Source organism: Balaenoptera musculus, chromosome 12, assembly GCF_009873245.2.
Source record: "Balaenoptera musculus isolate JJ_BM4_2016_0621 chromosome 12, mBalMus1.pri.v3, whole genome shotgun sequence".
Taxonomy (NCBI): domain Eukaryota; kingdom Metazoa; phylum Chordata; class Mammalia; order Artiodactyla; family Balaenopteridae; genus Balaenoptera; species Balaenoptera musculus.
Genome location: NC_045796.1, coordinates 83,554,297 through 83,567,647, shown reverse-complemented (window position 1 = coordinate 83,567,647; position 13,351 = coordinate 83,554,297). Strand labels below are relative to the sequence as shown.

General features: G+C 45.9%; 1 protein-coding gene across 1 annotated transcript; it reads right to left on the bottom strand.

The window, feature by feature from the left end:
* Positions 1-508: 508 nt before the first annotated feature.
* On the bottom strand, positions 509-12,014 carry LOC118905033 (translation initiation factor IF-2-like). The gene is made up of 2 exons (XM_036871236.1): positions 11,176-12,014; positions 509-881 (listed from the first exon to the last, which is right to left on the bottom strand). Exons 1-2 carry the CDS (start codon positions 12,012-12,014, stop codon positions 578-580), a joined length of 1,143 nt encoding a protein of 380 aa, XP_036727131.1. The 3' UTR covers positions 509-577.
* Positions 12,015-13,351: the final 1,337 nt, after the last annotated feature.

Here is a 13,351-nt window from a genome sequence, read left to right as displayed (position 1 = left end):
TATCCCAGCCTCCAGGCTCACCGGGGACTTTCCGTCCCACTCCTCCCGTCCCTGGTCACTGTCAGCAGTTCCCAGGCCGCAGCCCTCAGGCCGCCTGCTGGCCCAGCTCCCCGCCCTTCAGGGGCTCCTGCTCCTTAGACACCCCACAAAGAGCAACTCTCACCTGGGAACACGGTCCCACTCCTGCTGAAACAGAAGATCTATTTCTAAAGGGTCATTAGGGGAATTTAAGATGAATTTCACTGTAATAACCACATGGCAGAATTCAGAATTCCAACCAGTCCTTGTTTTTTTTTAAAAAATCAAACCTATTAGATTACGTAATCTTTAAAACGTATTTACAAAGCTATGCAATGATATAGAACATTAGCTATCCCGGCAAGTTAAGGAAAAGCCAAGAAAGAACTATACGTATGATATAAATGTTATCATGTTAAAAATTCAGAATACACACATACGATTTTGTTCCTTCTGCTTTTCTGTATTTTACAAGTTTTCTTTAATGTGAATACTTTTAATACAAATATTTAGAAAATATTGATCCATTTCAGACAGAGGAATTAGTATCTCTTGCATCTCAAGAGTAATGTAGGCAGTACCAGACACTTTTCAAAAACGGTTTTCTGTCTAGATAAATCTTTGAAGGGAGGGAAGACTGCGTACACTTCTTCCCTGAAGGCTGTGACTCTCTGTCAGTCCCTGCTGAGGCTACTGGAGCGGCCCGTGGGTGCCTTCCACATGGTAGGTGATCAATATATTCTGGCCAAATGTTTGAAATGTTGATTAGGAGATTCTCAAAACACACCTTATGCATAATTATCCAGCATCTTTCTTTTGAAAAGTTTATGAGCTCCCAGCTCTTTAAAATGTGTCTTTTCCACCTTTAAAAGTGATGAAATAGACAAAAGTTAATGACCGATCCTAGTTTAGCGCCGGAGCTATAAAATGAAGATGGGACTCCCCATCCTGTGGTCTAGGGGACCTGTCTTGAGACCAGCTGATGCTTTTGCCGAGGTGGGAAGACGGGGCGGCCTGGGCCCTTTTGGTGGATGACCGCCCTGGACAGGCCTCTGCCCATCACGCAGCCCATTTTCTCTGTGGATGGAGACTAACGGTAGTTTAGCTCTCCACCTTGCAGAGCTCTTCTGAGAAGTGACTGAGAGCTGTATGAGACAGTACCATCCACGTGTTAGTTGTTTTCCCTCTTCTTGCCTTCTGATTGTGAACATGTTAGGGCAGATTCATCAGAACAGTGGTTACTAACGGAGGTAAACCTCTAATGTCACCTGGGCCTTTAAACTAGTTGCGTGATGGCATTTGACCTCACTGGATATCCATTTTCTCAACTGTAATGAGAGGGTAAGTCAGACCCTAAAACTCTTCTAGCTCTAACACCCTATGACTCTAATTCCTTCATTGCTTGAATTTATGAGGTAGGGGTGGGGACTGGAGTTGGAGAGGCTCAGAAGGATGTTTTAAAAACTGAACATACGCAAATCATGGAAGCCGACTTCCCTTAACTAGTGTGAGTTTTCTTAGTACAAAGGAGCACCAATAACCCTGACTTCATCCACCATCACTTCCCACAGCCACACACTCTAAAATAGCAGACTGCAAAATGGTTGAGAGTACACTGACAGACACGGTTGTTAGCAGCTGACTTGGGAAGCTTTCTACGGAAGGTCTTAATTGTCTCCAATACTATCTGGCCTGGGAACTGGGCTATAAGTCACAAAAGAGGCTCATATACCTTATACCTGTGGCACACGGTGACAAAAAATGTCTATTCAGGGTCCAGCCTCCTCACCATTCCATATGGAGAACGGTCAGCTTCACCTGACATAGCTCACTGCATCTCAAAATCAAAGACACTTTCATCAGGGTTTTACTGCAAGTTAATGTTTGACTTACACTGTTCTGGGCTAACAGCGGCTTAGCTGCTCATGGAAGGATTTTCTAGATTTTCAACAAAATAGCTGTAAACTCATAAGATAAGAACCACACTTGAATTCAAAGAAGAAGAGTTATTAAAAAGCTCATGTTATAATTTCATCCTATTACATTCACCTAATTAATACGTACTCACAGCAGGTTTGTGCTAAATTTGAACCACAAGGGATAGCAGATGATGGAAACACAGTGTGACTGGCCCTAATTCCATTTGTGGACGTAAGTATTAAGTATGGAGGTGCAGATGCTTAGGTCAACCAAACAGCCACAGAAGCAGCAGTGACTAACCACCAACTACTGTTTTGCTCCTCTTGCTTCCGGGAGGAGAGAAAGTCTGAGAAAGCGTGCGGCGGTTTCCATTACCTTCCGGAGACTCAGGTTCCTAATTCTAAGAAAACCTGGTGTGGCCGTAATCTAGGACATACAAATGCAGAACATTTGATGAACCGTGGAGAAAAATAAAAATTTCCATGATTATAGGAAAGATGGACAAGTGGGGGAAAAATGGATAAATGAAAAAAGAACAAACGAGAGAGAAAAGCTCCCTTCCCCCCTTTCTACTTCCTAAGGGTAATTCATTAGTGATTCTTGAAATGTTTGTTATTTCAAGAATTTATGCTACTGCCATGCAATGATCAAAAAAAAAAAAAAATTAGTTTGTCTTACTGAGAGGGATTTAATTAAACCTGTTAAGACCAGGACCCTCTATCCAGGAAAAGAATAACTATTTAAAAATAATTTCTTCAAATCAATACTTTTATTATTTAGATTAGCTCAACATTTTTTATTTAAACCAGGTGTTTTTCATAAATGCTACTGAATAGTGTACCTTTCTACAAGGAGCAGGATACAGAGAGACTTCAGGGGACGTATCAGAAATGAAGCATCAGAATGTTTAAGGGTAAAATTAACCATATACTTTGGATTTTCTGGAAGCGTCACAATTACAATGATTCTGTCCCAATACAATCAGAAATCCACAGGAAATACCTTCAGACCTATGATCTGACCAAGTAAAGTCATTAGAGATGATTTAAACAGCATCCAAAAAATCCTAGATTCCCAAAAGAATTAACCTCGGTTTTACATACTATGGAACAAAAGAGCCACGCTTTGACTTTACCTAAACTATTAAGAGGATTTATATACAGAAGAGTACTTTACAGCCACTTTAAAAAAAATAACTGATGAGTCTGATTTAGTCTTTGAAAACATGAATTTTTTAAAAACCTAACACATTGGTTGGCATTCCAGAGCCTGAAAGTCCTAACTTTTCTTACTTTTTCTTTCTAAAGCACTTCTTAAAATTGCCTCTGGTATTTTAAAAATATGCTCGGAACTCTTAGGGCTCCAGCAGTTTTTTAACTAATAAAATAAACACAGCAATTGAGTACCTGCAGTTCTGCTAACAGTATTGTTTGTATTCTAAGCCCCATCCACAGAGGCTACAGAAAAAAATATCCAGTATAAACAAATATTACTTAGATCCCAGTGGCATCTCAAAGCAGCACACCCAAGTCTCAAAATGCAAAAAGGAGAAATTTTCCACTCCCACTGTGATTAACTCCCTGGCAAAACTCAGGTCAGGCAAAAGGGAGTGAAACTGCCTCTGTTTTGGTGAAGGTGGGGAGGGGATGTGGGTATGAAGCAAAGCAGTGATTCTTTTTCTTCGTTTCTTCACCCTCTTTTTTCCCCTCAATGCATCTGTTCTTTTCCCTGTCCCTCTCCTGTCTCTGCATTCCCCACTTTTAGCTGTTCTCTCCTCTTCTTCCATCCCCAGTTCCTACAGAGAAGACAGCTTTGTCCTTCAGTTTCCTTGCTCACCACCAGTCTCTGAACTTCAGACGACCACCCCCGCACACATCACTGAATAACGTTTTCAAAGTACTACACACAGTAGGGCAAAGAGCGAGAACGAAGTGGGCCGGCGTTAAGACTGGGGAGAAATGTCTCCACCAGTATCTGTAACACCCAAACTTCCAGCTGAGAAAGCGGCTGAGGCGTCTGGGGGAAAAGAAGCTGGAGGCCCGGAAATGCTAGGAGGAGTGGGGCACAGAGGCGCTGCAGCGTGAGAGCATATCCCCGGGAGCCAGCCCGGCCTCCCCCAGGCTGAGGGCGGGCTGAGGCCCGGGGCGAGGACTGTTCAGACAGGACCACCACTTCCCAGGCCTGCGGGGGCTCCTCTCTCTGCCTGGCCTTTGTCTCCACAGCCCAAGGCAGACATGGACGTGGAGGAAGGAAGTCGGGCTCCTCGGTGCGGCTGGGCCCAGCTGAGCGCCCGATCCTCTCCATGTACACTCATCTTCCCCCAGCCCTGCCACATCTCTCTGCTGATTCTTAGCACTGCTGTCAAGTTATCCACTCCGCCTATGCTTACGCGTCACCCTCAACTCAAGGCCTGGCCCTACGATACAACTCTGCACCTTAGCTTTCTCAATGGTAAAAGGCTAATAACTAACTGTACATAATGACTGCAGGGTCAAGAGGACCACGCAAACGCATCCTTGTGAAGTGTTTAGAAGAGTGTCTGGCACATGAAAGTATGACATAAGAATTGGGTAAATAAAATGAAAATAAAATAAATTATCTGTGAACACATGTATCTGGATTCAAAGGACAGAAAGCTCTTCACGATGACAAAACAGACTTCAAACAGAAAAGAAGAGCAAATATATTGATTTTGTCACTGTGGGTCACCAGGCCAGGAGGATTACCAAGAGGGATGGCCCAAGGAGCCAGGCTTTATCTTCATGTTCTGTGTTAAACCACTGCCAGCCTGGTCCTGAGACACTCCTATAGCGAGGAAGGAACTAAATCTGTTGAAACCACACATGCCAAAATGGAAGTGTGAGAGTTCACACTTAGTCTGGGATATCCTGTATCTGACCACTCAGCACTGCAGTCATTTCCACTCTTTATGTATTATTTAGATAATATTATTTAAGAGGCTTCATTGTAAATTCTTAAAAATGATAGAAAAAAAAATGATAGAGTTGGAAGTTAAATGCTTCCGGGAAAAGGACTTTTTTCTTTTGGAGGTGGGGCTATGATGATATGAAAAGGACAGCTGTAGGTTGTAAAACTAAGGACAGAAAAGGACAGAGAAAAAAAAAGATAGGGCAATATGGAAGGAAGGGGAGACAGTGATGAGAAATAAGGTCAGCTTCATGGAACAGGACTATCTCCCGTGCTTGTAATGTGTGACTGAATAAATGTTATAATGACTCCAAAGCTTATTATAAACAGGGAACAAAATGCATTCCAAATATGGAACTCCATATTTGAAAAGTATAAAATTACCTCATGAACATAAAAGCTCTGGTTTTAATTTGATCTCCCCTATTTAAAAATTGCTTTTAAGACAGAAATATTTGAAAAAAATGTCTGCAGTCTCAAAGGTAAGTTACCCCAAATTGGCAATTCCATGATTTAATTTTTCTATCAACACTTAGCAAAAAGTGTAGCTACCTTTCCATGATCATTAGAAATATTAATTTAGAAACCTGTAAGACAGCTAACAATATTAAAAATTTCCATAGATTGATTTCATAAATTTAATACTCAAATGTTTAAACATTTCAGCTGACGTTCTCTTGGTGATAGTAATAAAACATTAAGCTTTAGCAAAGAAATATATTTGACTTTTTTTAAACAAATACATCATTTATAATAAAACAAAATACTACTCAGAGCAATTCAAGGAATATAATTAGAGTTTGCTATAAAAATAAATCCTTTGAATCCTTGTTTAATAAAAAGTATTAGCACTGATAGTTTTAATCTACAGAAACGGACTTGAAAGATTTTCAAAGTTTATTATGTTAAAAATGTGTAGTGTAGCAGTGTTAAGCATCTCTAAATTTTAGCATTATACCTCGAAGAGTTCTAACTTCTGCTAGAAGGAAAAGTATGCCTCGACTAAGCAAGAAATTTCCATTACTCCTATCTTAAGAAGTCACACCCCATACAACTAATGACAGGAAAACATTTCAATTCAAACCTCTGACACTCTCAAGCCTGAAGCAAAATTTAAAAAAAATACAAAAATAAAACACAACTCACATTTTCAGGGAAGAAAGGAAACTCTTGCTAAATAAGTGGCAATTATGCTGAAGAATTTATATGCTAAGCACGACTGAATGTAAAAACACCAGAGCAGTCAACCATAGCTTTAGCACTTTGAGTATGATTAACAGAATGAACTTTCAAAGGTCAATTAAATGTCAACACACTTTAAAAAGATACTCTTCTTAAGTCTGGTCAGTGTATAACAGTACCTCACAACTTAGGGGTACCCTTCTTAATTTAAGGGTAATGTGCATGTGATATATGCACATACGTGCAGACTTACACGTCACCAGCCAGATTACTACAGAAAGTCATCCAGCATCTATCCTAGAGTTTGACTATGTTAATGCTTTTCAAGTTCCGAAACGATTAAAAAGAAAACTGAACACTGTTTGTTACACAGCATTATCCAATGAAGATGAAACGCAAAGCAAATCATAAATGTTAAGACTAAGGCATATCCAACAGCTTATCCTATTTATCCCATCAGAGGAAGTCATTCACGAGCTCACCCTTTATCGTCCCTAATATACCATCCTGCGAATTCTTCGCCCACTAACCTTCCCTGAGTGCTTGTGGTTAAAAAGCTTACCCCAAAAGCTACCTGGCATTCAAAAATTGCCCACTTCAGCATCTGTGGGACACAACAAGGCCTGAAGGCATCCAGCGCCCATTCCTGACATTTTCATCCAGGAACTCAGTAAGAGCCCCCATCCCACGCCCGTAAGGAAGGCCAAGTTGTCACAGGACCTCAGAAGGAGCAGGGATCGTCAGCGTCATCTGGCTCAAACCTCTCCACATTCACAGCTCAGGAAACGTGCAGCCACAAAGCTCCCAGGGCTCCTCAGCAGACGGCAAGTCCAGTCTTACTTTTAGTCCAGGGTTTCTCGTTTGCATCAGATCTATCATAGACTTGTTCTCCATTAGGACTTTGAGACCAGGTTACAACTGACCAAATAGCTGTGGCTACCATCGAAATTCAGAGGAGGATGGAAGTTTTAAGATGTTCATGATCTGGGAAGGCTCCCAGGGGAGCTGGAAGTTGAAGATGAGTAGGATGCAGAGGGTTGGAGAGGAGGCATCACTAAGGAGGGAAGCAGGGTGAGCTAAGGCACCCTGGTGACTGAGGCCACTATGTGGAGTAGGATGGAGACCCTTGTTTTAGGAACAGGCAGAGGAGGGACAGACAAAAGTGATGAAAGGATTTCGACTTTAGAAACCTGACACGAAGACAGCAAAGGCTAACCTAGCAACAGGTTTGCCAGAGGGAATGGAGGTGGGGAGAGAGAAAGATCTGAAGTGCCTCTTAGGGGTCTAGTAACATTCATAATATTTTACAGGGCTGTTGTTAGGAACTAGTGAGCTGATGTGAGAAAAAGCACTTTGAAAAGTCGAAAAGCTCTAGAAAGTTAAGATGTTTTGAAAAGTCAGGGGACAAGAGCCTCTCTAATCACGGCCCCATGGCTTGACAGCACGCGCTTCTCTGCAAAGGCAAACTTGGAGCTGTGCTCTGGATCTTCTCCTATGGGATCAGAGATAGAAATCTCTTCCTTCAATAATTCCAAAAGCTGGATCCCAAGGGGAGAGACGGCCTCCACCCTGACGTCCCTGTAGGCTGAGGATCCCTGATACTAAAATCCGAGGCCAGGGTTACAATTTTGAGGCAGACCGCCGCGTGATCCATGTTTTCCCTCACTGAGTCAAAGCAGCATATAAAGTGCCCAGTTAAGTGGTACAAAAAAGGGGCAGGAGAAGAGACAGCACCGGAGTAGCCAGGCTGTGAGCGGGCATCAGAGCCCGCACGCCACCCTCCCGGGTCCCACCCTGGACCCCACTCTGGCTACTCAGCAGGTGACCTTCCGTGTCCACTTCTCTGTGCCGACTTCCTCTCGTCTACAGCGACGCCCCAGGGCTAAAAAAAGGAATTCTGAAAAGTTACCATAATAAATTAAAAGGTGCGCATGCGGCGTAGATACTGAGTGACAGTTATTACTGTCACTAATTTGCACCTTACATAATTTATAATCTTACCTAATTCCCCAAACAACTCCCAGGAGGCAAGTACCATTATCCTCATTTTTCAAGTAAGGAAACCGAAGCTCACGGGGTCACCTAGGTCGTAAACGGCAAAGCCAGGATTTGAATCGGGTGTGCCGGACTCCGCCTAGGCTTTGAACCTTCCTCCTAAACTCTTCCCCTTTTCCTTCAATAAACGTGAAAACCCTGGCTTCCGTGCCAGGGATTTTAGGGATACAGAAGTTACAGGAGCCAAGATACAGGCTTGCAGACGTAAGTTTTGACAACAGAGGGCAAAGGGCCTGGGCTCAGGCATACCCGTGCCTGCCGGCTGTCAGCCTCTGGACTAAAGTCTCCCCAGTGAGTGCGGCATTGTGTCCAGGGGACCTCTTTCCACTCGGCATTCTTGCGCTGATCTCTCCCAGGCCTCCCGTCCCTTGGGGTCCTTTCCCAATTATCAGCTTGAAACCTTATCTGTACAGTTGAAGAAGAGGCAGCTGGGACTGGGACCCCCGCAGATCTCACACAGGCTGGAGGAGGAGGGGGGGTCCCATAGCGGGAGGGGTCTCTAGGGCCTTGCGTCCCAAGGCACCCTTAAGTCTGCTTGCAGTGGGTTTGCTCGCAGGAGCAGTTCCTGGGGGGTCTGTGGCCCCGGGGCCCCACTGAGAGATGAAGCCAACATGCCTAGGGCGGGAGGGGAAGCGATCAGAGCAGGCAGCATGCCGGGAGGCTGGTTCAATGTTCCTAGGGAAAAGCAACAGTTGCCACTAAACACCGGCAAGAAAACTAACACTGATCCTCAAAATTTAGCGTGATCAACTCTCTCTGGGAGGTTCCAGTTGAGAATACAGATTCCAGGCTCTGCTCACAGACATTCTGGCTCTTCAAGGGTTGAAAGGTGCCTGGGAGTCTGAAGTTTTGCAAGAACTACAGAAGGTCCTGATACGGGGGTCTAAGGATCTCAATCTCTGATACACAGCCCTGACCCCTTACAGGGCTGCCCAACCAACAAACCTGCTCTCAGGAGGACACACGTTTTACAAAGACAGCTTGTTCGCATAGCAATGCGAGGTTCTGGGTGGAGTGGTCACTTTTAAATAAGGCCACTAGGCTTTCCGGAAGTTTCCACACTCACAAATGTTGGGGACTTATTTTCCTGCTGTCACCAAATAAACTATCACACAGGCCCTTTAGGAAAAACAGAGTATCTCACACACGATTCAGTCCCCAAAGGACCTCTCCACACACACGCATGCGTGCATGCGCACGCACACACACACACACACACACACACACACACGACACCTGTCTGGAGTGAAGACCGTCTCAGCAAGATGCTATTGCCAGTGCATACTTTCTATCTGGTGTAAGACTGGAGATGACTTTCTCACTGCAGATTTAGGTGATTTCAAAAGGTACACTTTTCTTCATGCAACTGAACTGCCCTGAAAGGTTTACTTCATGCTATTTAAAAAATGAGTTTAAAAAGCAGACAGCACTCAAGTGAAATATTAAGGACACGATTAGGGCATTTAGACATTCAGTCACAAGGCAAGCAGCTACTGATTATTTAAGAAACATACTTTTTCACAGGTTTGTGTTCTTCAAAGACAGCTACGTCATAAAATGTATTATGTTACATCAATATTGTTATCTTTCTCCTAGAAACCCTATCGATGTTCTTTGTCTCTTTCCAAATCTGTATCCTTGTTTTAAGCTCTACACTTTTGGGCTACATACTGGAATTAAGCTCAGTCTTTCTGCCAGATCTTCTTTCTTTCCTCTAAAGCACGATAATACTTTTCTTTAAGGATGGGCAAGAAGAATTTTTAATTATTTTTATCTGAGTGCCTGGCATTTTATTCAGCAAATATTTGTTGAGTATCGGCATTTATGCATTCACATTTAAAAAAAAATGGACTTTTGTTATTACAAACTCCATAAGCAGAAAAAATGCCCAGCAGAGCACCTGGCCTCTAGAAGGCACTGCTCGAATGGTAAGAAAACTGGGGGAATTTATCACTGAGAGAACAAAATAATTTCTCCTGTATTCAGTACTGATAAGTCTACATTTCATAGTGGAAAGAATTCTGGTTAGGGAAAATGTTTGATTTCACTTTGTATGGAAAAAACGCAGGTTATCAAGATAACCGAAAGTTCACACTGCACTGTATTGCAACACAACCGGTCAAGACGTTATTTCAATACCATTGCCAGACCAAACCTTTAACATTAATCATTTATCAAAATTATACATGCCACTAACACATCCCAACAAAGAAGATTATGTAAGTGAGCCGTTTTGGCGTCAGTGATACTGAACACAGCAGCTATTTTCAATCCTTCATTAAAATTAGATCAAGATGTACTTGCATTGTGTGTTACTGTTCCTGTAAGGGAGATTTACATTAGTTTAAGATTTACTTTGGTTGTAAGTGATAATTTCTTTTCCTTCTCTGTCAGAAACTAGAATTCCCTCCCCCTGGGACCCCACAAGGAAGTTTTCAGCAGAAAGAAGAAGCAACACAGGAAAACAACAAAAAGCAGCTGTCCTGTTTACTCTCTCCCATGTATAACCGAAGCCCTGGTTTCCCCCTAAACTGAGTCCGGAGGGCATGAAGGGGCTGCTGGGGCACCTGCCACTTCATCTTGAGCCTGGCTCTGTACCCAGCCTGGCCCTACAACTTGTAGTGGTGCCGCCAAGCTGGGCAGTCGTAAGGCGCTTTAAATAGAAGTGATGGGTAATGGATTTTTCACTGAGAGCGACCTTCACATATGGATGTCTGAAAACATGCGGCTGACAAGTTCCTTCTCGGGGGGCTGAAGGGTGGCTCCGGGCGCACCTCAAGGTCCCCGCCCGGCGCTTCGTGATCTGGCCCCGCGCGCTGAGGCCCAGGCAGAACCGCGAACCGAGCCCGGCTCGGAATCGGGAGGGCGCGATGGTCGCGCAGCTGCAGCCCCTGCAGGGGATGCGGGTGCGAAGTCGCTCGTCCCGGGTCGGGCCTGCCCTTCCCGGGCGGGGGCGCCACCTTCCACTCCGCCTGGGCCCCGGACCCCCGCCCCGCGTTCCCCCGGGCGCGGCCCCCGCCCCCCACCCCTTCCTCGCCCCCTCCCGGCCCCCGCGGCCCGAAGCCAACTCACCGCGGTCCCGCCGACGACGCGCCCCGGAGTCCCCGCGGGTCGGGCCGCCCCGCGGACGCGCCGCAAACTTTTCCCGGCCCCGCGGCCGCGGACGACGAGCTCCCGGGCGGGCGCGGGGCCGCGGGGCCGTCGGGTCGGGACCGGTTGGCGGGCGGGCGCGGCCGGGAGGCGCAGTCGTCCCGCACCGGCCGCCCGCGCGCTCTTTGTGTCCCGCGCAGCCCGCCGCCCCCTGACAGCTGACGGGCCGCGGCGCCGGGTGCGCGGCCCCGCCAAGGAGGACGAGGAGCGCTGACAGACGCCGTCCCGGAGCGGCCGCCCCGGGGGAGCCGGCACTGCCCGGGAGCGGCCGCCCCCCCGCCGGCACGGCCCCCCTCAGGCCCCGCGGCGCCCGGCCCTCCGCCGCCTGCGACGCCCGCGCCGCCCGCGCCGCCCGCGCCGGCCGCAGCCCGGGTCGGGCGCCCGCTCCGCTCGGCTCCGCCGCCGGCGCGCTCCGTCAGGACCCGGGCCCGCCCCGCCCCTGCCCCGCCCCTGCCCCGCCCCCAGCCCACTCCCTCCAATGAGCGCGTCCTGCAGTGGGCGGTTCCGCCCAATCGGGTGCCGGGAAGCGCGGCCCGTCCCCGGAGGGGAGCCAATAGAAGGCGACTCCGGCAACACACCCGCCCTGATCCCCGGGAGCCTAGCGCTCCGAGCGCAGCTGGGGAACCGGACCGCGTCCGGAGCGAGTGGGTCCGGCCGGGCGGAGCATCCGAGCACGGATCTGTTGGGGGACTACAGGACTGTACTGTAATATAAGGTGTAGACGAAAGTGGGGACGCTAGACGCCCCTCCTTGTAGGTCATCTGACTCCCCACCCCGAACTTGCACTCATTTTCTGGCGAAAGTTTACGCAGGAGAGAAAGCTGCACAAACACGCTGCAGCCGGTGACTGTCCAAGTTCAGGCCTTTCCTTCCCTTTAGGGCTTTGCTCTAAGGGGCCCTCCGGGCAGCGCTCGAGGTGCTGCATCGCAGTCCTGAGCTCTTGTTTGTGTCCATAATAAAATCGCCAGGACGCCAGGGATCTGCAGCGGGGCGTCAGTTTCCATTCTGCTCCAAAACGCAGGCGCTCATGGCACTGCCAGCTCTTTTTCCTTTCTAAAAGAAAATTGCAATGAAAAATAATATAGGAGTTTTGTATGCAAGTCGTCTTTACTGTGAGCTTTATTTCTGTAAGAAAGTCACACACTATCTTCAATGGAGGTTAAATGATATGGCTGAGTAGACTATTATATGTGTGTATATATATATATATATATAATATTAACACAGAGAAAGAGGAGAGACCTGAGTAAACCACGGGTTACAAAAGACTGGAGCTGGTAATCATAAAACCTTGCAAATAATAGGCACTGTATTGTTGTTTATTTGCTATGAATAAGATTGCCCATTTGTTGTTGGTCATATAATGTTTGTAAACTTTATTGAGCTCTTTACTGAAAGTGTACTACACATGATAAAAACAGTGCTGGTAACACATATTTGCAAATGTTAAAATCTAATCACATTTATTTGTACTTCAAATAGCTGTCATGTTCAGTTGATTTCTTCTGGCAATAAACTTTGCATCTAAACATTTTTGTACAGATGTGACCTGTTCCTTCTGCATAAATTATTTTGGTGACCAGATTTCTTTTTTTAATGATGATCTGTGAGATGAACTAAAAGAAGAAAGAGATAGGTGGCGAGAGAGAGAGAGAGAGAGAGAGAGAGAGAGAGATCAAACCAGTAAAGAATGGCTTATGTTACCATCTTGCTTTTATGATTGCATCTTACCACACCTTATTAGCTTCGAGGGATAGCATAGACCCAAGACTAAGATTTGTCAGATGATTCAGCTTCTGGATTGACCCTGAGCAAATCTCTTAATGACTAACTCTGTTATGAAAGGTCAGTATTCTGGACTCTGCCTGCCTCATGGAGGGGCTGCGAGATCCAACCAAGGTAGCATTTTGTCAACAGTGTGTTTTCTGTAGGATGTTGTACCAAGTGCATGGCAGCCTTAAATGTGCTAGTCTCCTTCTCTGCTTTTCTACAAGCAAGTGTCAAGGTACTTGCCCAATAGCAGCCTATTAATATTTCCTCTGACCACACATTTTTTCAGTCCGAAATATTTTTTGATCCCAACAGGTTTTTTTTTTAA